This window comes from Oncorhynchus tshawytscha, linkage group LG30 (assembly GCF_018296145.1).
Source record: "Oncorhynchus tshawytscha isolate Ot180627B linkage group LG30, Otsh_v2.0, whole genome shotgun sequence".
In the NCBI taxonomy this organism is placed as follows: domain Eukaryota; kingdom Metazoa; phylum Chordata; class Actinopteri; order Salmoniformes; family Salmonidae; genus Oncorhynchus; species Oncorhynchus tshawytscha.
This window is the reverse complement of record NC_056458.1, coordinates 38,253,361-38,278,503: the sequence shown is the minus strand read 5'-3', so window position 1 is coordinate 38,278,503 and position 25,143 is coordinate 38,253,361. Positions and strand designations below refer to the sequence as shown.

At 44.5% G+C, this 25,143-nt stretch overlaps 1 protein-coding gene across 9 annotated transcripts in view; it reads left to right on the top strand.

The window, feature by feature from the left end:
* Positions 1-25,143, top strand: part of LOC112228329 (rap guanine nucleotide exchange factor 6) — a 163,469-nt gene that overhangs the window by 111,451 nt on the left and 26,875 nt on the right. For all 9 annotated transcript variants that reach the window (XM_042309538.1, XM_042309535.1, XM_042309533.1 and 6 more), the window contains 10 exons: positions 1,844-1,980; positions 4,641-4,799; positions 8,598-8,750; positions 9,428-9,592; positions 10,123-10,230; positions 10,579-10,782; positions 10,952-11,060; positions 11,343-11,586; positions 13,880-14,040; positions 24,279-24,519. In XM_042309538.1, coding sequence (XP_042165472.1) covers positions 1,844-1,980; positions 4,641-4,799; positions 8,598-8,750; positions 9,428-9,592; positions 10,123-10,230; positions 10,579-10,782; positions 10,952-11,060; positions 11,343-11,586; positions 13,880-14,040; positions 24,279-24,519 — 1,681 coding nt within the window. The remainder of the gene's footprint in view (positions 1-1,843; positions 1,981-4,640; positions 4,800-8,597; positions 8,751-9,427; positions 9,593-10,122; positions 10,231-10,578; positions 10,783-10,951; positions 11,061-11,342; positions 11,587-13,879; positions 14,041-24,278; positions 24,520-25,143) is intronic.

Genomic DNA, 25,143 nt, shown 5'->3' with positions numbered 1-25,143 from the left:
TGCTACAGTACACACTCAACAGTTACACCGCTGATCACACCACTCACTGTCTCTGTCTCCTTTTTCCTCATGATTTCTTCCTCTGCTATTTCATGCTGCCTCAATCTGTTACACCGCACTAGAGGTCGACCGATTCATCGGAACGGCCGATTAATTAGGGCCGATTTAGCGTTTTCATAACAATCGGAAATCGTATTTTTTGACACCGATTTGGCCGATTTTGTTTTTTATTTTATTTTTTATTTTTTACACCTTTATTTAACTAGGCAAGTTCTTATTTTCAATGACGGCCTAGGAACGGTGGGTAACTGCCTTGTTCAGGGGCAGAACGACAGATTTTTACCTTGTCAACTCGGGGATTCAATCTTACAACCTTACGGTTAACTAGTCCAGCACTCTAACCACTTGCCTCATGAGGAGCCTGCCTGTTTACGCGAATGCAGTAAGAAGCCAAGGTAAGTTGCTAGCTAGCATTAAATTTATCTTATAAAAAACAATCAATCAATCATAATCACTAGTTATAACTACACATGGTTGATGATATTACTAGTTTATCTAGCGTGTCCTGCGTTGCATATAATCGATGCGGTGCGCATTCGCGGAAAAAGGACTGTCGTTGCTCCAACGTGTAGCTAACCATAAACATCCATGCCTTTCTTAAAATCAATACAGAGAAGTATATATTTTTAAACCTGCATATTTAGCTAAAATAAATCCAGGTTAGCAGGAAATATTTAACCAGGTGAAATTGTGTCACTTCTCTTGCGTTCATTGCACGCAGAGTCAGGGTATATGCGATAATAATAAAAGTTTTGTTTTCGAAATGATAGTTTCCGGATTCGACCATATTAATGACCAAAGGCTCGTATTTCTGTGTTATTATGTTATAATTAAGTCTGTGATTTGATATTTGACGGAACAGTCTGTCTGAGCGGTGGTAGGCAGCAGCAGGCTCGTAAGCATTCATTCAAACAGCACTTTCGTGCGTTTTGCCAGCAGCTCTTCGCTGTGCTTCAAGCATTGCGCTGTTTATGACTTCAAGCCTATCAACTCCCGAGATTAGGCTGGTGTAAACGATGTGAAATAGCTAGCTAGTTAGCGGGGTTCGCGCTAATAACGTTTCAAACGTCACTCGCTCTGAGACTTGGAGTGGTTGTTCCCCTTGCTCTGCATGGGTAACGCTGCTTCAAGGGTGGCTGTTGCCGTTTTGTTGCTGTTTCGAGCCCAGGTAGGAGCGAGGAGAGGGACGGAAGCTATACTGTTACACTGGCAATACTAAAGTGCCTATAAGAACATCCAATAGTCAAAGGTTAATGAAATACAAATGGTATAGAGAGAAATAGTATTTATAGGACTATATTAACTACAGCATAAAACCTCTTACCTTGGAATATTGAAGTCTCATGTCAAAAGGAACCACCAGCTTTCATATGTTCTCATGTTCTGAGCAAGGAACTTAAACGTTAGCTTTTTTACATGGCACATTTTGCACTTTTACTTTCTTCTCCAACACTTTGTTTTTGCATTATTTAAACCAAATTGAACATGTTTCATTATTTATTTGAGGCTTAATAGATTTTTATTGATGTATTATATTAAGTTAAAGTAAGTGTTAATTCAGTATTGTTGTAATTGTCATTATTACAAATACATTTTTTTTTAAATTGACCAATTTAATCGGTATTGGCTTTTTTGGTCCTCCAATAATCGGTATCAGTGTTGAAAAATCATCATCGGTCGACCTCTACACCTCACCTCTTCTCTCCATTGCTCTCTCGCTCTTTCTCCTTCTCTTCCTTCCCTCTCGCTCTTACTCACTTTCTCTCTCTTCCCCCCCATCCAGAACAACTGTTGGAGTTCATGCACCAGCTGCCAGCCTTTGCCAACATGACCATGTCAGTGCGAAGGGACCTGTGTACTGTCATGGTGTTTGAGGTGGTGGAGCAGGCGGCGACCGTCATCCTACAGGACAAACAGGAGGTGCCAACCATAGACTTAACACACACAGTACCAGTCAAAAGTTTGGACACACCTACTCATTCAAGGGTCTTTCTTTTTTAACATTTTCTGCATTTTTAATAATAGTGAAGACATCAAAACTATGAAATAACACATATAGAATCATGTAGTACCAAAAAAAAGTGTTCAACAAATCAAAATATATTTTATATTTGAGATTCTTCAAAGAAGCCACCCTTTGCCTCTGACAGCTAGCCTCACCACTTTCTTTAGCGTATTTGGATGGGATCTGTGTCAATCCGCTGTGGCAGCAGGCGTCTACACACACGCATACACAGGCATGTAAAGCAGGGGACAGCTACAGTATGACAGACAGGTTGCTATCTCCTATCACAGTGGGTTGGTGTGAAGGTCAGAATGAATCAGGCAGTCGTCACTGCACTGCAGCGTCCTATTTTATTTTATTTATTTATTTTTATTTTATTTCACCTTTATTTAACCAGGTAGGCTAGTTGAGAACAAGTTCTCATTTGCAACTGCGACCTGGCCAAGATAAAGCATAGCAGTGTGAACAGACAACACAGAGTTACACATGGAGTAAACAATTAACAAGTCAATAACACAGTAGAAAAAAAGGGGAGTCTATATACATTGTGTGCAAAAGGCATGAGGAGGTAGGCGAATAATTACAATTTTGCAGATTAATAACACTGGAGTGATAAATGATCAGATGGTCATGTACAGGTACAGATATTGGTGTGCAAAAGAGCAGAAAAGTAAATAAATAAAAACAGTATGGGGATGAGGTAGGTAAAAATGGGTGGGCTATTTACCGATAGACTATGTACAGCTGCAGCGATCGGTTAACTGCTCAGACAGCAGATGTTTGAAGTTGGTGAGGGAGATAAAAGTCTCCAACTTCAGCGATTTTGCAATTCGTTCCAGTCACAGGCAGCAGAGAACTGGAACGAAAGGCGGCCAAATGAGGTGTTGGCTTTAGGGATGATCAGTGAGATACACCTGCTGGAGCGCGTGCTACGGATGGGTGTTGCCATCGTGACCAGTGAACTGAGATAAGGCGGAGCTTTACCTAGCATGGACTTGTAGATGACCTGGAGCCAGTGGGTCTGGCGACGAATATGTAGCGAGGGCCAGCCGACTAGAGTAAACAAGTCGCAGTGGTGGGTGGTATAAGGTGCTTTAGTGACAAAACGGATGGCACTGTGATAAACTGCATCCAGTTTACTGAGTAGAGTGTTGGAAGCAATTTTGTAGATGACATCGCCGAAGTCGAGGATCGGTAGGATAGTCAGTTTTACTAGGGTAAGTTTGGCGGCGTGAGTGAAGGAGGCTTTGTTGCGGAATAGAAAGCCGATTCTTGATTTGATTTTTGATTGGAGATGTTTGATATGAGTCTGGAAGGAGAGTTTACAGTCTAGCCAGACACCTAGGTACTTATAGATGTCCACATATTCAAGGTCGGAACCATCCAGGGTGGTGATGCTGGTCAGGCGTGCGGGTGCAGGCAGCGAACGGTTGAAAAGCATGCATTTGGTTTTACTAGCGTTTAAGAGCAGTTGGAGGCCACGGAAGGAGTGTTGTATGGCATTGAAGCTCGTTTGGAGGTTAGATAGCACAGTGTCCAAGGACGGGCCGGAAGTATATAGAATGGTGTCGTCTGCGTAGAGGTGGATCAGGGAATCGCCCGCAGCAAGAGCAACATCATTGATATATACAGAGAAAAGAGTCGGCCCGAGGATTGAACCCTGTGGCACCCCCATAGAGACTGCCAGAGGACCGGACAACATGCCCTCCGATTTGACACACTGAACTCTGCAAAGTAATTGGTGAACCAGGCAAGGCAGTCATCCGAAAAACCGAGGCTACTGAGTCTGCCGATAAGAATATGGTGATTGACAGAGTCGAACGCCTTGGCAAGGTCGATGAAGACGGCTGCACAGTACTGTCTTTTATCGATGGCGGTTATGATATCGTTTAGTACCTTGAGCGTGGCTGAGGTGCACCCGTGACCGGCTCGGAAACCCGATTGCACAGCGGAGAAGGTACAGTGGGATTCGAGATGGTCAGTGACCTGTTTGTTGACTTGGCTTTCGAAGACCTTAGATAGGCAGGGCAGGATGAGGGGAGAGGGGGCAGAGGAAGAAAAAGGAGAGGGGGGGTGTCTAGGAAGCTCATCACATTTCCTCAATCTCCCTCCTTCACAATGCTTCCCTGTGATAGAAGTCTGTCAGTCACTCTGAAAAGCCTCTATTGCATTCATGGTTGAAAGCCATGACCAGCAGTCTGAGTCAGTGTGGAGGTAAGATGGATCGCTTAGACGATCACTTCCCTGCCTGCGGGGTTCTTCACACACCTCACACTTAGTCTGCAGTCTTCTATGGGACTTGGGTATGTTCTATTCTAAACACATTCTCTAGATCCGTAAAGTTGGAAAACACTTTTGAAGCACCTGTTCTATTCACTCAAGCTCTGTATACCACATACATAGACACATTATAATACCAGGCACCAATGATTGTTTGGGGTGAAGGTCCATAAAAGCATCTCTATTATGAAGGTCAGCAAATCAGTCAGTGTCAGCCATTCATTTCCTGTTGTTATGGTCATGTGTTTGGCGTTGCTGCTTATGTCATCATTGTGCCCCCCCCACCCCATCTCAGCTGGACCTGTGGTATGTGATCCTGAACGGGGGGGTGGAGATCAACCACCCGGACGGCCGCATGGAGACCCTCTGCATGGGCAACAGCTTTGGCATCTCCCCCTCCCTGGACAAGCAGTACATGAGCGGAGTGGTGCGCACCAAAGGGGACGACTGCCAGGTGAGATACTATCCTCTCATAGAGATATTGTTCTTTTGGGTGGAGCCCCAAATAACACACTATTCCCTATACAGTATACTTAATAACACCCTGTACAGTATACTTAATAACACCCTATACAGTATACCTAATAACACCCTATTCCCTATACAGTATACTTAATAACACCCTATACAGTATACTTAACACCCCATTCCCTATACAGTATACTTAATAACACCCTATACTGTATACTTAACACCCCATTCCCTATACAGTATACTTAATAACACCCCATTCCCTATACAGTATACTTAATAACACCCTATTCCCTATACAGTATACTTAACACCCCATTCCCTATACAGTATACTTAATAACACCCCATTCCCTATACAGTATACTTAATAACACCCCATTCCCTATACAGTATACTTAACACCCTATTCCCTATACAGTATACTTAATAACACCCTATTCCCTATACAGTATACTTAATAACACCCTATACAGTATACTTAATAACACCCCATTCCCTATACAGTATACTTAATAACACCCCATTCCCTATACAGTATACTTAATAACACCATATTCCCTATATCAAATCAAATTTATTTATATAGCCCTTCGTACATCAGCTGATATCTCAAAGTGCTGTACAGAAACCCAGCCTAAAACCCCAAACAGCAAGCAATGCAGGTGTAGAAGCACGGTGGCTAGGAAAAACTCCCTAGAAAGGCCAAAACCTAGGAAGAAACCTAGAGAGGAACCAGGCTATGTGGGGTGGCCAGTCCTCTTCTGGCTGTGCCGGGTGGAGATTATAACAGAACATGGCCAAGATGTTCAAATGTTCATAAATGACCAGCATGGGCGAATAATAATAAGGCAGAACAGTTGAAACTGGAGCAGCAGCACAGTCAGGTGGAAGTTGAAACTAGAGCAGCAGCATGGCCAGGTGGACTGGGGACAGCAAGGAGTCATCATGTCAGGTAGTCCTGGGGCATGGTCCTAGGGCTCAGGTCAGTTGAAACTGGAACAGCAGCATGGCCAGGTGGACTGGGGACAGCAAGGAGTCATCATGTCAGGTAGTCCTGGAGCTCAGGTCCTAGGGCTCAGGTCCTCCGAGAGAGAGAAAGAAAGAGAGAAGGAGAGAATTAGAGAACGCACACTTAGATTCACACAGGACACAGAATAGGACAGGAGAAGTACTCCAGATATAACAAACTGACCCCAGCCCCCCGACACATAAACTACTGCAGCATAAATACTGGAGGCTGAGACAGGAGGGGTCAGGAGACACTGTGGCCCCATCCGAGGTCACCTATACAGTATACTTAACACCCCATTCCCTATACAGTATACTTAACACCCTATTTCCTATACAGTACACATAATAACACCCTATTCCCTGTACAGTATACTTAATAACACCCCATTCCCTATACAGTATACTTAACACCCTATTTCCTATACAGTATACTTAATAACACCCTATTTCCTATACAGTATACTTAATAACACCCTATTCCCTATATAGTATACTTAATAACACCCTATACAGTATACTTAACACCCCATTCCCTATACAGTATACTTAATAACACCCTATTCCCTATACAGTATACTTAATAACACCCTATTCCCTATACAGTATACTTAATAACACCCTATTCCCTATACAGTATACTTAATAACACCCTATACAGTATACTTAATAACACCCTATTCACTATACTTAATAACACCCTATACAGTATACTTAATAACACCCTATACAGTATACTTAATAACACCCTATACAGTATACTTAATAACACCCTATACAGTATACTTAACACCCCATTCCCTATACAGTATACTTAACACCCTATTTCCTATACAGTATACATAATAACACCCTATTCCCTATACAGTATACTTAATAACACCCTATTCCCTATACAGTATACTTAACACCCCATTCCCTATACAGTATACTTAACACCTATTTCCTATACAGTATACTTAATAACACCCTATTCCCTATATAGTATACTTAATAACACCCTATACAGTATACTTAACACCCTATTTCCTATACAGTATACTTAATAACACCCTATTCCCTATATAGTATACTTAATAACACCCTATACAGTATACTTAATAACACCCCATTCCCTATACAGTATACTTAATCACACCATATTCCCTATACAGTATACTTAACACCCCATTCCCTATACAGTATACTTAATAACACCCTATTCCCTATACAGTATACTTAATAACACCCTATTCCCTATATAGTATACTTAATAACACCATATTCCCTATACAGTATACTTAACACCCCATTCCCTATACAGTATACTTAATAACACCCTATTCCCTATACAGTATACTTAATAACACCCCATTCCCTATACAGTATACTTAACACCCTATTTCCTATACCGTATACTTAATAACACCCTATTCCCTATATAGTATACTTAATAACACCCTATACAGTATACTTAACACCCCATTCCCTATACAGTATACTTAACACCCTATTCCCTATACAGTATACTTAATAACACCCTATTCCCTATACAGTATACTTAATAACACCCTATTCCCTATACAGTATACTTAATAACACCCTATTCAGTATACTTAATAACACCCTATACACTATACAGTATACTTAATAACACCCTATTCCCTATACAGTATACTTAATAACACCCTATTCCCTATATAGTATACTTAATAACACCCTATACAGTATACTTAACACCCCATTCCCTATACAGTATACTTAATAACACCCTATTCCCTATACAGTATACTTAATAACACCCTATTCCCTATACAGTATACTTAATAACACCCTATTCCCTATACAGTATACTTAACACCCTATTCAGTATACTTAATAACACCCTATACAGTATACTTAATAACACCCTATACAGTATACTTAATAACACCCTATACAGTATACTTAATAACACCCCATTCCCTATACAGTATACTTAACACCCTATAACTCAAGGAGCAGCCTCTGAGAGAAATACAATGGCAACTTTTCATTGCCTTTCGACATCAGGTTGGAAGATGAATATGACAGCGTTGTTGTATTCCTTGCGAATGTAGAGTTGTATAAATGGTCTGGTGTTGGTATCTATGGTGTACAATAAAATGTGTTGATTCTTCACCAATAAAGCAGGACTAGGTTGACAAGCTGTTGCTTAGTCATTCAGAAGAGGAACCAGGCCTTGATGTAGAGATGGGAGGCAGCACTAGTTAGAGTAGCCTGCCGCTTGAGAAGTGTTTTGAGCTTCTCTGTCTCTGTGTCTGTGTCTGTGTGTGTGTGTGTTAGTAACCAGTTTTTACCCAGACCTGCTTGGTTCCTTAAAGAGTTCCTTTATCAGAAACACTATTTCCTGTCCCTGTTTCAGAGCCTGAACAACAGCTCAGTGAGATGGCAGAGAGGCAAACGCTAGCCAGGGGAGTGTAGCTTGACCATTCAGCCAGGTGAATGTTAACTAGGGGAGTGTAGCAAGGCTGTTAGCCAAGATAGCATACTCTGTCTGGCAAGTGTTTATTATCATTGCCAAGGGAGTGTAGCTAGTCTGTTAGCTTGTAGACTAGCAGAACTGGACTAGTGGACTAGTAGCTTGGGGAGTGTGGGTAGACCATTAGTGCTAGCCCCCAGCCATCCCTCCCATGCCTCTCTCCTGCTCCAGGGACTCCTCAATTCTACTGTTTCAGTACCCAGCTATGGTGCAGAGCAACAGGTTCCTGTATTATAAGTTCACCCGCTGTCCCCATGTCATTGTCGACCAGTTTGTGTGCATCGCCCAAGAGGACTACTGGCGGATCCTCAACCATGTGGAGAAGAACACACACAAGGTGGAGGAGGAGGGAGAGATCGTCATGGTGAAGGAACATCGCGAGCTGGACCGCAGCGGCACCAGGAAGGGACATATTGTCATCAAGGTGAGGCAGGAAGTGTAAGCATTAAGGGATGGTTTCCCAGACACAGATGAATTAGGCTTACCCTTGTCCTACACTGATGGTGAAGTTCCATTGAGTTTACATGTTTGTCCAGGTCTAGGCTTAGGGTGTAATCGGTCTGGGAAACTGATTTTCAAATGGTCTTTATAGGCTGCTTTGAATATATGCACTGCCTTGACTACCTAGCTGTGACTACCACCGTGTTCTGCTGTTGCTCCTGTAGACACTTGTTTTTGCATGCGTCGGATGGTCCAGCCCTTTGATCTTCAACACTCTGCAAACAGCCAGTTATTGATCTGCTAATGGACTAGACTGATTCCCTTGTCTTCATCTCCTCTAAGACACCTCTGCTCCCCCAAACAGCTACACTATAGATGTGTTGCTGCTGATCTGAGTAGTGATCCTTACTTCTGGATTCTCTTGTCTTTAAATTGTTTTAGTTTGCTGCTTTAGTTTCAATTCCCCTAAAAACATACTCGGTTCCCATAGCGATTCATTTTTGTTATTCTAAAGTTGGCTTTGAATAAGTGCCATCCTTTCGCCCCAATTCAATTTTTTATTTTGTAATTATTGCCCCTCGGGACTAATAAAGTTGTATTAAAATGAATTGACAGTTGTAATGCAGCCATGATTGATTGTCTGTTTGTCTATCCTCTCAGGGCACCCCACAGCGTCTGATCATGCACCTGGTGGAGGAGCCGTCAGTGGTGGACCCCACCTACATTGAAGACTTCCTCCTCACCTACCGCACCTTCCTCTCCAGCCCCATGGAGGTTGGCAAGAAGCTGCTTGAGTGGTTCAAAGTTGACAGCCTCAGAGACACGGTGTGTACTGTACTGTGTGTATGTGTGTACCTGATTATTTGTGTGAAGCATGGGTGTACTACACAGTAGTCAATACAACTTGTGCAATGTCAGCGGTCTTGGGTAGAAGGGGGATTTGTCCAGTGGACATACTCTTAACTGATTTAACATAAGATTATTCTTGTCCTGTCAATAGTCTGATGGCGATGTCATTTGGCATTTAATCATTCTTCCTCATCAAGAGACCCATCCCCTCAGAGAGAGAGAGAGTTGCTGTTTGTATCTCTGTCTGTGCTGTGGTTTCAACATTGTGGGCCAAGATGACCTTTCCTTAGATTGGAACAATACTACAGTTATATTTTCAGACCTGGCATTTCCGGACCCTTGCAGTTCAAAGACAGATATTTTTGTGAACTCACCCTTTGTGATATCTTTAGCCTCAGCTAAAGTTGAATGTTGAATGATTGAAGCTTGCTGATTTTTGCGTGGGAAATGTACAGGATCCTCTTTTGAAGGTTTTTGAATATGCTTTCACGTGTTTCCCTGTGCAGGTGACACGGATAGTGCTGTTATGGGTGAACAATCATTTCAACGACTTTGAAGGTGACCCGGCCATGACGCAGTTCCTGGAAGACTTTGAAAAGCTGCTGGAAACCACAGTAAGAACACCTTTCCTATATTGTGTCTATACTAAATGTTTGTCCCAAATGGTACCCTATTCCTTACTGTATATAGTGCAATACTTATGATCAGAGAACTATGAGCCTTGGTTGAAAGTAGTGCACTATATAATGATTAGGGTGCCATTTTGGGCGCATCCTGTACGCAACATAATGTACTTTAACCTCAAGACGTTCACTAATCTAAAATCTCATTACTCTGTGGTCAGACAGACATGTGATCCTCTGTCTGTGGGTGTAACAACTGTGTGGTTGAACATGTATTGTCAGATCTGTTAGCCAGGTCAGTTGAGTGAGTGGTTGTTGAAACCTGATCTGTTCCTGGAGAAAATGAAGGGTCACCTGAGGCTGCTGAACATAGCTTGTGCAGCCAAGGCCAAGTGGAGGCAGATCACCCTGCAGAAACCTTCCAGGGAGTCCCCGCTCTACTTCAGCCTGCATGGCGGCAGCGAGAGGGGCTTCGGCATCTTTGTGGAGTCGGTGGAGGAGAGCAGCAAGGCCGCCGAGGCAGGACTCAAACGAGGAGACCAGGTAAGAGAAGTTCTTACTATGGCCTTTTATTTCCTGTGTTGCTTTTGCTTTTTAAAGTCCATGTTTTAATTCCATGCATTTCATGCTGTTTAGCTTGCTGTTCAGATGCCCTTTGTGGTTAGCTCAGTAACAAGTGCAGTTGACTCAACTATCTGTTTTCCTCCTTGAGATTATGGAGATCAATGGTCAGAACTTTGAGAACATCTCCTACGTCAAAGCTATGGACTTCCTGAGAAACAACACACACCTCTCCCTCACAGTCAAGACCAACATCTTCGGTTCGTACAATCTGTCCTCTTACCAAAGATAGGATTATTTCATTAACGATGTCGGGAAAATAAAATGACCGATGTCAACAGTAATCTGTACCTGGGTCTAGTCCTGTTTTTGGTTGCAAAATATGTGTATCTTTCCCAACTATTCCAACCATGATTTCTGGAAACCTGGAAATTTTGGGATAGTTACCATGAATTTGCATTCCAAAGCACCCCCCCACACACACACACACACACACACACACTAGTTCTGTTGACCTACTATCCCTCCTCTCCTATCCCAAGTGTTCAAAGAGCTGCTGAGCCGGATCGTACACGAAAAGATGAACAGGGGTCCCCACATCCCCAAGATCCAGGAGAAGAAGAGTAACCGCTTCTCCATCCCAGACCTGCCCGGAGACATGGAGTTCCCCACAGACCATAAGGCCACCAAGAAGATGAAGGCCAACACAGTTTCTGGAGGACGGAACAAGATCAGGAAGATGCTGGAGAAGACCCGCTTCAGCATCCTACCACCCAAGCCTTTCAGGTAGACACAATAACACTACAGTATCCTACCACCAAAACCCTTCAGGTAGACACAATAACACTACAGTATCCTACCACCCAAACCCTTCAGGTAGACACAATAACACTACAGTATCCTACCACCCAAACCCTTCAGGTAGACACAATAACACTACAGTATCCTACCACCCACCCAAACCCTTCAGGTAGACACAATAACACTACAGTATCCTACCATCTGGGTAGTTAAGTCAGTGTGATTTAAGACATCAGTCACTTCTGATGCATGGCTTTATGCTGTCGTCTCAATAGGCTGCTGATGAGATGGAAAATGTCCTCTTCGCTCTACCAAATGACACCCTATTCCCCATCTAGCGTACTACTTTTGACCAGGGCCCATAGGGTATAGTGTGCCGTTTGTGACACATACTTAGTTTAGTAAACAGTGGTGAAGACAGTACAGGGCAAGCACAGGTCTTTATTCCACTGGTGTGCTAATTGAGGCATGAGCCTTTTCTGATGTGAAGAGGAAGGTCAGGGATGCAGGCTGCTCTCTCCAGTCTGCAGTATTCTACAGTAGCACAGTGCGAGGACTACCTGGATTTGCTGTTGGATCATTTGTTGACCAACCAGCGGATTTACTGGGATTCCATTGGCAGGTAATAGACTAGGTAGTTTGAGCTAGATGCAGGTGGTGGTGATTTGGTGAGATGACTGCAAGGGATAGCCAGGGTGTGTCATCTCTTCAGCTCGACTTCTTCTTGTACTCATTATCTGCATTTAAAAGTGTTTAAGTAAATATATTGGCCGTTTGTCAAAAGCAGACAGTGTCCCGGGACTTTCCTGATGATGATAGTGGCAATGTGGAAATGTATATTAGAGGCTTTAAAAATATACACTACCAGTCAAAAGTTTGGACACACCTTCTCATTCCAGGGTTTTTCTTTATTTTTACTATTTTCTACATTGTAGAATAATAGTGAAGACATCAAAACTATGAAATAACACTTACCAAATCATGTAGTAACCAAAAAAGTGTTAAACAAATCAAAATGCTTTGATGAATGAGATTGATGACAGCTTTGCACACTCTTGGGATTCTCTCAACTAGCTTCTTGAGGAATGCTTTTCCCAATAGTCTTGAAGGAATTCCCACATATGCTGAGTACTTGTTGGCTGCTTTTCCTTCACTCTGCGGTCCAACTCATCCCAAACCATCTCAATTGGGTTGAGGTTGGGTAATTGTGGAGGCCAGGTCATCTGATGCAGCACTCCATCACTCTCCTTCTTGGTCAACTAGCCCTTACACAGCCTGGAGGGAGGTGTGTTGGGCCATTGTCCTTTTGAAAACAGATGATAGTCCCACTAAGCGCAAACCCGATGGGATGGCAAATCGCTGCAGAATGCTGTGGTAGCCATGCTGGTTAAGTGTGCCTTGAATTCTAAAAAAAAATCATCAACGGTGTCACCAGCAATGCACACACTTCCTCCTCCATGCTTCACGATGGGAACCACACATGCAAAGATCATCCGTTCACCTTCTCTGCGTCTCAGACATGGCGGTTGGATCCAAAAATCTCAAATATTTCCACCGGTCTAATGTCCATTGCTCGTGTTTCTTGGTGTCCTGCAGCAATTTGACCATGAAGGCCTGATTCACACAGTCTCCTATGAACAGTTGATTTTTAGATGTGTCTGTTACTTGAACTCTGTAAAGCATTTTTTTGGGCTGCAATCAGAGGTGCAGTTAACTAATGAACTTATCCTCTGCAGCAGAGGTAACTCTGGGTCTTCCTTTCCTGTGGCGGTCCTCATGAGAGCCAGTTTCATCATAGCGCCTGAAGGTTTTTGCACCTGCACTTGGAACAAACTTTCTGCATTGACTGACCTTCATGTCTCTCATGCTTCTCTTTGCTTATTTGAGCTGTTCTTGCCATAATATGGACTTGGTCTTTTACCAAATAGGGCTATTTTCTCTATACCACCCCTACCTTCTTATTTACAATGATGACCTACACCGGCCAAACCCAGACGACACTGGGCCAATTGTGCGCCGCCCTATGGGACTCCCAATCATGGCCGGTTGTGATACAGCCTGGATTCAAACCAGGGTGTCTGTAGTGACTTCTCAAGCACTAAGATGTGGTGCTTTAGACCGCGGCGCAACTCGTTAGCCCCACACATGCAATGAGATTGAATAGGTCCAGGCAGATCCATATTAGGCTCTGGTGCCAGGAGTTCCTTAATCCATACCCTCATCATGAGTGTTACCCAGTCTAAACGCCTCTCTCTCTCGCTCGCTCTCTCTGCCACAGTGATGGCGGCATGGGCCAGTCTCAGGATGACAGCATCGTGGGCACTAAGCAGTGTAGGCACAGCGTGGCCATCATGCCCATCCCTGGCAGCAGCATGTCATCCAGCAGTCCTGATCTGCTACAGCCAGCCACCAGTGTGCTGGACTTCTCCAACACAGCAGGTGAGAGACACACACACACACACACAGAAGCACTCATCACTACCAGGGCAGTCCGATGGGCAGTATGTCACCACTGTCATGTTCACCAGACCATCTCCAATATGCCTTGTGATCATGGTTTGGGTAGTGACTACTGCTCACAACTACACTGAGTCAATTAACAATTGAACATCGGCACACTTTACATAAGTGTTCATCTTGTTCATTTTTGAAGTGTATGTCCTCTTCAGACTGGTTTATATAGGCATAAAACTGGAATTGTGCGGTGGGAATACAGCAGTCATTACTCATGGAGCAACACTTCTCACAGATAGAAAGTGCTTCCTGCTTGGCCAGTGGAGAAACTCAGTTAATCACAGAATGAATCACATGAGCCCTTCATACACACACAGGTGGTCTGCTTCTCCTCTCTGTGTCTCTCAAGCCTTTCCATTTCAAGAGCTTTGACATTAAATAGAATTAAGAGCCATATGAAAGGGATTAAACCCTGAACAAATATAGTCAGTTTTGTTCCGGACAGATTTCAGACCCCAAAATTCATGAATTAACTAAGCGGCCTCCCCAGGGAGAGGGGGTAGAGTGGAGGGGAGAGTATGGTTTTGATTTATGCTCTTCGACCATTTGCAATTCAAAGCCGCCAGAGGGCCCACTCTCCAGTCTGCAGCCCCAATACATCACTGCCCCCTCTTCTCCCCCTTCTCTTCCTCCTCATTCTCCTTCTCCCCCCTCATCCTTCTCCTCCTGCTCCCCCTGATCCTCTTCCTCCTCATCCTCCTCCCACCTCATCCTCCTTCCCCCTCCTGCCCCCCTCGATTGGGTCCTGGACTTCCTGACGGGCCGCCCCCAGGTGGTGAAGGTAGGAAACAACATCCCCACTTCGCTGATCCTCATCACTGGGGCCCCACAAGGGTGCATGCTCAGCCCCCTCCTGTACTCCCTGTTCACCCTTGACTGCATGGCCATGCAGGCCTCCAACTCAATCATCAAGTTTGCGGACGACACAACAGTGGTAGGCTTGATTACCAACAACGACGAGACGGCCTACAGGGAGGAGGTGAGGGCCCTCGGAGTGTGGTGTCAGGAAAATAACCTCACACTCAACGTCAACAAAACTAAGGAGATGATTGTGGACTTCAGGAAACAGCAGAGGGAACACCCCCATCCACATCGATGGAACAGTAGTGGAGAGGGTAGCAAGTTAAGTTCCTCGGCATACACATCACAGACAAACTGAATTGGTCCACTCACACAGACAGCATCGTGAGGAAGGCGCAGCAGCGCCTCTTCAACCTCAGGAGGCTGAAGAAATTCGGCTTGTCACCAAAAGCACTCACAAACTTCTACAGATGCACAATCGAGAGCATCCTGGCGGGCTGTATCACCGCCTGGTATGGCAACTGCACCGCCCTCAACCGTAAGGCTCTCCAGAGGGTAGTGAGGTCTGCACAACGCATCACCGGGGGCAAACTACCTGCCCTCCAGGACACCTACACCACCCGATGCTACAGGAAGGCCATAAAGATCATCAAGGACATCAACCACCCGAGCCACTGCCTGTTCACCCCGCTGTCATCCAGAAGGCGAGGTCAGTACAGGTGCATCAAAGCTGGGACCGAGAGACTGAAAAACAGCTTCTATCTCAAGGCCATCAGACTGTTAAACAGCCACCACTAACATTGAGTGGCTGCTGCCAACACACTGTCAATGACACTGACTCAACTCCAGCCACTTTAATAATGGGAATTGATGGGAAATGATGTAAATATATCTCTAGCCACTTTAAACAATGCTACCTTATATAATGTTACTTACCCTACATTATTCATCTCATATGCATACGTAGATACTGTACTCTATATCATCGACTGCATCCTTATGTAATACATGTATCACTAGCCACTTTAACTATGCCACTTGGTTTACATACTCATCTCATATGTATATACTGTACTCGATATCATCTACTGTATCTTGCCTATGCTGCTCTGTACCATCACTCATTCATATATCCTTATGTACATATTCTTTATCCCCTTACACTGTGTATAAGACAGTAGTTTTTTGGAATTGTTAGTTAGATTACTTGTTCGTTATTACTGCATTGTCGGAACTAGAAGCACAAGCATTTCGCTACACTCGCATTAACATCTGCTAACCATGTGTATGTGACAAATAAAATTTGATTTGATACATATGCGATGACATCACCTGGTTTAAACATCTCGAGACTATATCTCTCTCTTCATTACTCAATGCCTAGGTTTACCTCCAATGTACTCACATCCTACCTCACCTTTGTCAGTACACTATGCCTTGAATCTATGCTATCGTGCCCAGAAACCTGCTTCTTTTACTCTCTGTTCTGAACGTGCTAGACGGCCAGTTCGTTTAGTCTTTAGCCATACCCTTATCTTACTTCTCCTTTGTTCCTCTGGTGATGTGGAGGTTAATCCAGGTCCTGGAAATCAAAATCAAATAAAATCAAATGTATTTATATAGCCCTTCGTACATCAGCTGATATCTCAAAGTGCTGTACAGAAACCCAGCCTAAAACCCCAAACAGCAAGCAATGCAGGTGTAGAAGCTCGGTGGCTAGGAAAAACTCCCTAGAAAGGCCAAAACCTAGGAAGAAACCTAGAGAGGAACCAGGCTATGTGGGGTGGCCAGTCCTCTTCTTGCTGTGCCGGGTGGAGATTATAACAGAACATGGCCAAGATGTTCAAATGTTCATAAATGACCAGCATGGTCAAATAATAATAATCACAGGCAGAACAGTTGAAACTGGAGCAGCAGCACGGCCAGGTGGACTGGGGACAGCAAGGAGTCATCATGCCAGGTAGTCCTGAGGGATGGTCCAAGGGCTCAGGTCCTCCGAGAGAGAGAAAGAAAGAGAATTAGAGAGAGCATACTTAAATTCACACAGGACACCGGATAGGACAGGAGAAGTACTCCAGATATAACAAACTGACCCTAGCCCCTTGACACATAAACTACTGCAGCATAAATACTGGAGGCTGAGACAGGAGGGGTCAGGAGACACTGTGGCCCCATCCGATGACACCCCCGGACAGGGCCAAACAGGAAGGATGCAGTGCCTAGCTTCACTCCCACCCCCCAGGTGCTCTCATTTGTTGACTTCTGTAAACGTAAAAGCCTTGGTTTCATGCATGTTAACATTAGAAGCCTACTCCCTAAGTTTGTTTTACTCACTGCTTTAGCACACTCTGCCAACCTAGATGTCTTAGCCATGTCTGAATCCTGGCTTAGGAAAACCACCAAAAACCCTGAAATCTCCATGGCTAACTATAACGTTTTCCGCCAAGATAGAACTGCCAAAGGGGGCGGTGTTGCAGTCTACTGCAAAGATAACCTGCAGAGTTCTGTATTACTTTCTAAGTCTGTACCCAAACAATTTGAGCTTCTACTTCTAAAAATTCACCTTTCCAGAAACAAGTCTCTCACTTTTGCCGATACTATATGTGAACTGATTGCCCCCCATCTATCTTCTGAGCTTGTGCTACTAGGTGACCTAAACTGGGACATGCTTAACACCCCGGCCATCCTACAATCTAAGCTCTGATGCCCTCAATCTCACACAAATTATCAATGTTTCTACCAGGTACAACCCCAAATCAGTAAACACGGGCACCCTCATAGATGTCATCCTAACTAATTCGCCCTCCAAATACACCTCTGCTGTTTTCAATCAAGATCTCAGCGATCACTGCCTCATTGCCTGCATCTGTAATGGGTCTGCGACCAAACGACCACCCCTCATCACTGTCAAACTCTCCCTGAAACAGTTCTGCGAGCAGGCCTTTCTAATCGACCTGGCTGGGGTATCCTGGAATGACATTGACCTCATCCCGTCAGTAGATGATGCCTGGCTATTCTTTAAAAGTGCCTTCCTCACCATCTTAAATAAGCATGCCCCTCTCAAAAAATTTAGAACTAGGAATCGATATAGTCCTTGGTTCACTCCAGACCTGTCTGCCCTTGACCAGCACAAAAACATCCTGTGGCGTTCTGCATTAGCATCGAATAGCCCCGTGATATGCACATTTTCAGGGAAGTTATGAACAAATATACACTGGCAGTTAGAAAAGCTAAGGCTAGCTTTTTCAAACAGAAATTTGCATCCTGTAGTACTAACTCAAAAAAGTTCCGGGACACTAAAGTCCATGGAGAATAAGAGCACCTCCTCCCAGCTGCCCACTGCTCTGAGGCTAGGAAACATTGTCACCACCGATAAATCCGCTATAATTGAGAATTTCAGTAAGCATTTCTCTACAGCTGGCCATGCTTTCCACATCGCTACCCCTACCCTGGTCAACTGCCTGGCACCCTCCACAGCAACCCGCCAAAGCCCCCACCATTTCTCCTTTACCCAAATCCAGATAGTTGATGTTCTGAAAGAGTGAATGTTCTGCAAAATCTGGATCCCTACAAATCAGCCGGGCTAGACAATCTGGACCCTCTCTTTCTAAAATTATCTGCCGAAATTGTTGCAACCGCTATTACTAGCCTGTTCAACCTCTCTTTCGTATCGTCAGAGATCCCAAAGATTGGAAAGCTGCCGCAGTTATCCCCCTCTTCAAAGGGGGTGACACTCCAGACCCAAACTGCTACAGACCTATATCTATCCTACCCTGTCTTTCTAAGGTCTTCGAAAGCCAAGTTAACAAACAGATTACTGACCATTTCGAATCCCACCATACCTTCTCCGCTATGCAATCTGGTTTCAGAGCAGGTCATGGGTGCACCTCAGCCACGCTCAAGGTTCTAAACGACATCATAACCGCCATCGATAAGAGACATTACTGTGCAGCCGTATTCATCGACCTGGCCAAGGCTTTCGACTCTGTCAATCACAACATTCTTATTGGCAGTCTCGACAGCCTTGGTTTCTCAAATGATTGCCTCGCCTGGTTTACCAACTACTTCTCTGATAGAGTTCAGTGTGTCAAATCGGAGGGCCTGTTGTCTGGACCTCTGACCGTCTCTATGGGTGTGCCACAGGTTTCAATTCTCGGGCCGACTCTCTTTTCTGTATACATCAATGATGTTGCTCTTGCTGCTGGTGATTCTCTGATCCATCTCTACGCAGACGACACCATTCTGTATACTTCTGGCCCCTCCTTGGACACTGTTAACTAACCTCCAGACGAGCTTCAATACCATACAACTCTCCTTCCGTGGCCTCCAACTGCTTTTAAACGCAAGTAAAACTAAATGCATGCTTTTCAATCGATCGCTGCCCGCACCTGCTCGCCCGTCCAGCATCACTACTCTGGACGGCTCTGACTTAGAATACGTGGACAACTACAAATACCCAGGTGTATGGTTAGACTGTAAACTCTCCTTCCAGACTCACAATAAGCATTTCCAATCCAAAATTAAATCTAGAATCGGCTTCCTATATCGCAACAAAGCATCCTTCATTCATGCTGCCAAACATACCCTCGTAAAACTGACCATCCTACCGATCCTCGACTTCGGTGATGTCATCTATAAAATAGCCTCCAACACTCCACTCAACAAACTGGATGCAGTCTATCACAGTGCCATCCGTTTTGTCACCAAAGCCCCATACACTACCCACCATTGCGACCTGTACGCTCTCGTTGGTTGGCCCTCGCTTCATACTCGTCGCCAAACCCACTGGCTACAGGTTATCTACAAGTCTCTGCTAGGTAAAGCCCCGCCTTATCTCTGCTCACTGGTCACCATAGCAGCACCCACCCGTAGCACTCGCTCCAGCAGGTATATCTCACTGGTCACCCCCAAAGCCAATTCCTCCTTTGGTCGTCTTTCCTTCCAGTTCTCTGCTGCCCATGACTGGAACAAATTGCAAAAATCTCTGAAGCTGGAGACTCACATCTCCCTCACTAGCTTTAAGTAAAAGCTGTCAGAGCAGTTTACAGATCACTGCACCTGTACTTAGCCTATCTGTAAACAGCCCATCTATCTACCTACCTCATCCCCATACTGGTATTTATTTATTTTGCTCCTTTGCACCCCAGTATCTCTACTTGCACATTCATCTTCTGCCGTTCTACCGTTCCAGTGTTTAATTGTTATATTGTAATTACTTCGCCACCATGGCCTATTTATTTCCTTAACTTACCTAATTTGCACTCACTGTATATAGACTTTTTGTTTTCTTTTGTTCTACTTTATTATTGACTGTATGTTTTGTTTATTCCATGTGTAACTCTGGGTTGTTGTATGTGTCATTGCTACGCTTTATCTTGGCCAGGTCGCAGTTACAAACTTGTTCTCAACTAGCCTACCTGGTTAAATAAAAAAATATTTAAAAAAAGAGATACTGGGGCGCAGGAGGGTAAGTAACAATATGGGGATGAGGTAGTTGGGTGTGCTATTTACAGATTGGCTGTGTACAGGTGCTGTGATCGGTAAGCTGCTCTGACAGCTGATGCTGAAAGTTAGAGAGGGAGATATAAGACTCCAGCTTCAGAGATTAATAATGGTGTTTACATATCTTGCACTACTCATCCCAGATGTATAATACTGTATTTTATACCATCTATTGCATCTCGTCTATGGCGTTCGGTCGTGGCCCATCCATATATTTATATGTACATATTCTTATTCCATCCCTTTACTTAAATTTGTGTGTATTAGGTAGTTGTTGTGGGATTGTTAAGATTACTTGTTGATATTGCTGCACTGTCGGAACTAGAAGCACAAGCATTTCGCTACACTCACAATAACATCTGCTAACCATGTGAATGTGACCAATAACATCAGCTAACCATGTGTATGTGACCAATGACATCTGCTAACCATGTGTATGTGACCAAAAACATTTTATTTGTTCCTCCTCCTCTTCCTCCTCCAAGCCAACTGAGATATGAATCATCTTCTAATAGTGTGTTTCTGTTCTCCACCGACCACTGTGAGTAACGGAAAGGTAGACGGGATGTTCAGAGAGAAGTGCAAAGTAATCCCTCCCAAAGCCTGGCTTCAAATTAGATTGAGATGGGATCAGTGAATCTGGAGTTTGAAGTTAAGGTGTTATTCCTCTAGGCCTTTGGTAGGGTGTAAGAAGGCTTGCCTGGGGACTCCTGTGTTTGTACTGTGTGTTTATAAAGCCTAGAGTCACTGTGGCAGACTCAGATCTCCACTCTCTGTTTTCACACACACACTGTGCCCTCCCTCTCTCCAGTACACTGATCTGATTGTGAACAGATGCTTTAGTGAAAGCCATGACACAAGTCCTTCTGCCCCGCTGACTTCTCCCACAATGACGCACAGGAAAAAGCTATCATTCTAATCCTCTGTTTTATATTTCCAACCACTGTTCTTGCTCTCTCTCTCTCTCGCTCTTCCTTCTCTTCTCTCTGCTTCCTCAGCCAGGGGCTTTAAACTGTCAGTATCTAGGTGGTTTCTTGGAATGGAATCATTTGGGCTGTTTGTTTGTTTTAGAGACGTTTGGTTTACTCTTCCTAGTTTCCCCTCACGTTGTCTTCCCCTTCTTTTATAAGCTTTTGTCCTGCGTCTCTCTGTGTTGTATGTCCTGAACCTCAGTCTAAGTTGGACTCTGCGTGGTATTCTCTGGCTTCATCCCAAATGGCACCTGGTTCCCTACATAGTGCTCTACTTGAAAAAGATCCTTATGAGACCTGGTCAAACATGGTTCAGTTAATTGGGACCTATTCTTAGTGTTGGCTGATTATGTTTGTTAAAGGAGCCCTAGCTTCATGTTGAAGTACCTTGCCCTGATGAGCCCTAGCTTCATGTTGAAGTACCTTGCCCTGATGAGCCCTAGCTTCATGTTGAAGTACCTTGCCCTGATGAGCCCTAGCTTCATGTTGAAGTACCTTGCCCTGATGAGCCCTAGCTTCATGTTGAAGTACCTTGCCCTGATGAGCCCTAGCCATGTTGAAGCTTTGAGCCCTAGCTTCATGTTGAAGTACCTTGCCCTGATGAGCCCTAGCTTCATGTTGAAGTACCTTGCCCTGATGAGCCCTAGCTTCATGTTGAAGTACCTTGCCCTGATGAGCCCTAGCTTCATGTTGAAGACCTTGCCCTGATGAGCCCTAGCTTCATGTTGAAGTACCTTGCCCTGATGAGTAGCTTCATGTTGAAGTACCTTGCCCTGATGAGCCCTAGCTTCATGTTGAAGTACCTTGCCCTGATGAGCCCTAGCTTCATGTTGAAGTACCTTGCCCTGATGAGCCCTAGCTTCATGTTGAAGTACCTTGCCCTGCACACTCTTCTAGCTGTGGTGCTCTGCCCCTGTCTACTGTTGCTGCTGTAGCTGGGATTTACATCTAGTGGATCTGTGATGGTGAGCGGGACACAGGCCTGGGGGGCATTGGGTTAGTAGGAACCCGAAAGCCAGGAGGTTTTCCCTGTTTATACTCTGTCTCGCATGACTCCATCAATGATTGGTTAATCACCTGACCAGAGAGGCACATGGATCGCTCTCATCCAGTTCGGTCTGTATTAGTCCTGTCAGGTGGGGGGTAAAGGTAATGATTACATATGATAGGACAATAAATGATAATTTCTCCCCAAATTATATAAGAGAGGCACCATTGTTGACTGGCTGTGACACCATTTTGTATTAAAAAAAAATGTTTTTAAACTTTTTGTTGTCATACTAGATTGCAGGAAAAGGCAGTCAGTTACAGATGTCCAAAAACTCAGCAGCACTGCCTTGTTAAAGAGGAGAACCCTGTGATTGCTGAAGACCCTAAGCACAAATCCTCGCTAATGAGCCTTATTTTGATCTCAACTCCACTTTTAGTTTGAGTAGGTTGAAATTGATTGGTTGTGGCACGGCTTTACACTGCAATATAATATTTAGACATCTGCAGCAGTATTATTGCTGTGGCTCAGAGATTAGTGTTTCTGCTAATCTTGCTGCTGTAATAGTGATGAGGGTTCTAGTTTTATGCCCAGCCAGTGTGAGGGGAAATGCCACTAAGGAGCACATAGCTACCATAATGACGGCGTCTCAGTCCATTGAGCACGCCTCAATCTACAGGGCAGGGAGGGAGCAGTGCACTCTTAGTCATCTGTCATCTAGGACCGTTCCACCTTTTGTTTCTGTTTACCTCTTGAAGTGATGTCTCTCTTTCTGTCGTTAGACTCCCTGCATGACTGCTCCCAGACAGACATAAACACCATCTACTGCCGATGGGATGCCTTTATTCCAGCCTTCACCTCCTCCTGTCTTCCCATACCACTTCTCGTCCTCCACTATTCATGCCTCATTGTTTTACCCTGCTGATGTGTGTGTAATGAACCACAACCACTTTTGTGTGCAAGCAGAGCAAGTATGAAGTTGTTGTTCCCTTTGACATACTGGGAAATGCATCTTACTGCATATCTTTTAACCACAACGGTTGTTTGCTTACTTTAAAAAAAAGTTTTGGTCGTTTGGACTAAAGATCTAACGTTAAAAAAACATACTGATGAGCTAGTTAAAAGAGCTAAGATTTAAAGTGGGTTTCTTTTTTACAAATAGATCTTGCCTCTCCTTGAACAGCAGGAAGCAGATTGTCAACTTTCCTGCCAGTTTTTGACTATGGCTGGACCTCACTAAAGTCCCTTAAATCACTTCATTACTCTCTTATTGTTTACAAAGCTCTGTTCCACAAGCTTCCAACATACCTCACTGCCCTGTTGAAATAGAAAAACACAAGATATCAGACCCGTTCGCAGGGTTTGTTAACTCTTGAAGTCACAATACTTTACAAAACAAATTCCACCTGGGTTCCCTGGTGCCGATAGGACCCGTTTTTAAAACTCTGTTAAATGAGTTCACTGAAGTGTGCAATTGTTTCAGTTGACTATTATAACTTGTAATAACCTGATGTTATGTATTTATAGCTGTCTTCTAGTTTCTCTTTATCTTGAAGTTGTTGTATAGAGGAAATTTGTGTCCTCAGGGCACCATTGCCCACAGTCTCTATTGGGCCCTGATTTAGATTCATAATTTGTAACATTTTGAGGGTTAACTTTTGTTCTTGTTTTGAATGCGTTTAATTTGATGCTTCTGTTTATGTATTGGACATCTTCAACATATCCTGCTGAATAAAGATGTCTGTGTCACAGATGGCACCATGTTCCCTCTATTACGGTGCACTATTTTCCACCAGCGCTCTGTGGGTCTGGTCTAAAGTAGTGCACAATATAGAGGAATCGTCTGTGTTCTGGTATTCCACCATAACTCTTCCATCCTGTTCTTCTCCTCCACCTGTTAGACATTCCAGACCAGGTGATCCGGGTGTTCAAGGCTGACCAACAGAGCTGTTACATCATCATCAGTAAGGACACCACGGCCAAGGACGTGGTCAGTCATGTGGTCAACGAGTTTGGCCTTATTGCAGCCCCGGAGACCTACTCCCTCTGTGAGGTGTCTGTCAGTCCCGAGGGTGTCCTCAAACAACGCAGGCTACCTGACCAGCTCTCTAAGCTGGCTGACCGCATCCAGCTCAATGGCAGGTAAGAAAAATACAGTTCTAGGATCAGATTATCCCACTCCAATCCTAACGATCAACCATTAGGGGGATAGAAAATGGGAGAAGATGATCTGACCCTGTATCAGTGGTTTGATGCAACGTCTTCCACCTTGGTTCCCCTCAGGTCTGAAAATGGGTTAGATTGTAGTGAGACAGGGAGGGACAGCATAGCCTCTCCATCTCCCCTAATTCCCTCCTACCCCTCGTCTTCTTCCTTCCCTCTCAGAGCACCTCAGCTAAAATGGCTGCCTCTGTCCCCCCTGCTCCTCTCTGTCCCCCTGCTCCTCTCTGTCCCCCCTGCTCCTCTCTGTCCCCCTGCTCCTGCCCCTCTTCCCCCTGCTCCTCTCTTTCCCCCTGCTCCTCTCCCCCTGCTCCCTCTCTGTCCCCCTGCTCCTCTCTGTCCCCCCTGCTCCTCTCTGTCCTGTCCCCCCTGCTCCTCTCTGTCCCCCTGTCCCCCCCCTCCTCTCTGTCCCCCTGCTCCTCTCTGTCCCCCCTGCTCCTCTCTGTCCCCCTGCTCCTCTCTGTCCCCCCCCCTGTCCCCCTGCTCTCTCTCTGTCTTCCCCCCCTGCTCTTCTCTGTCCCCCTGCTCTTCTCTGTCCCCCTGCCC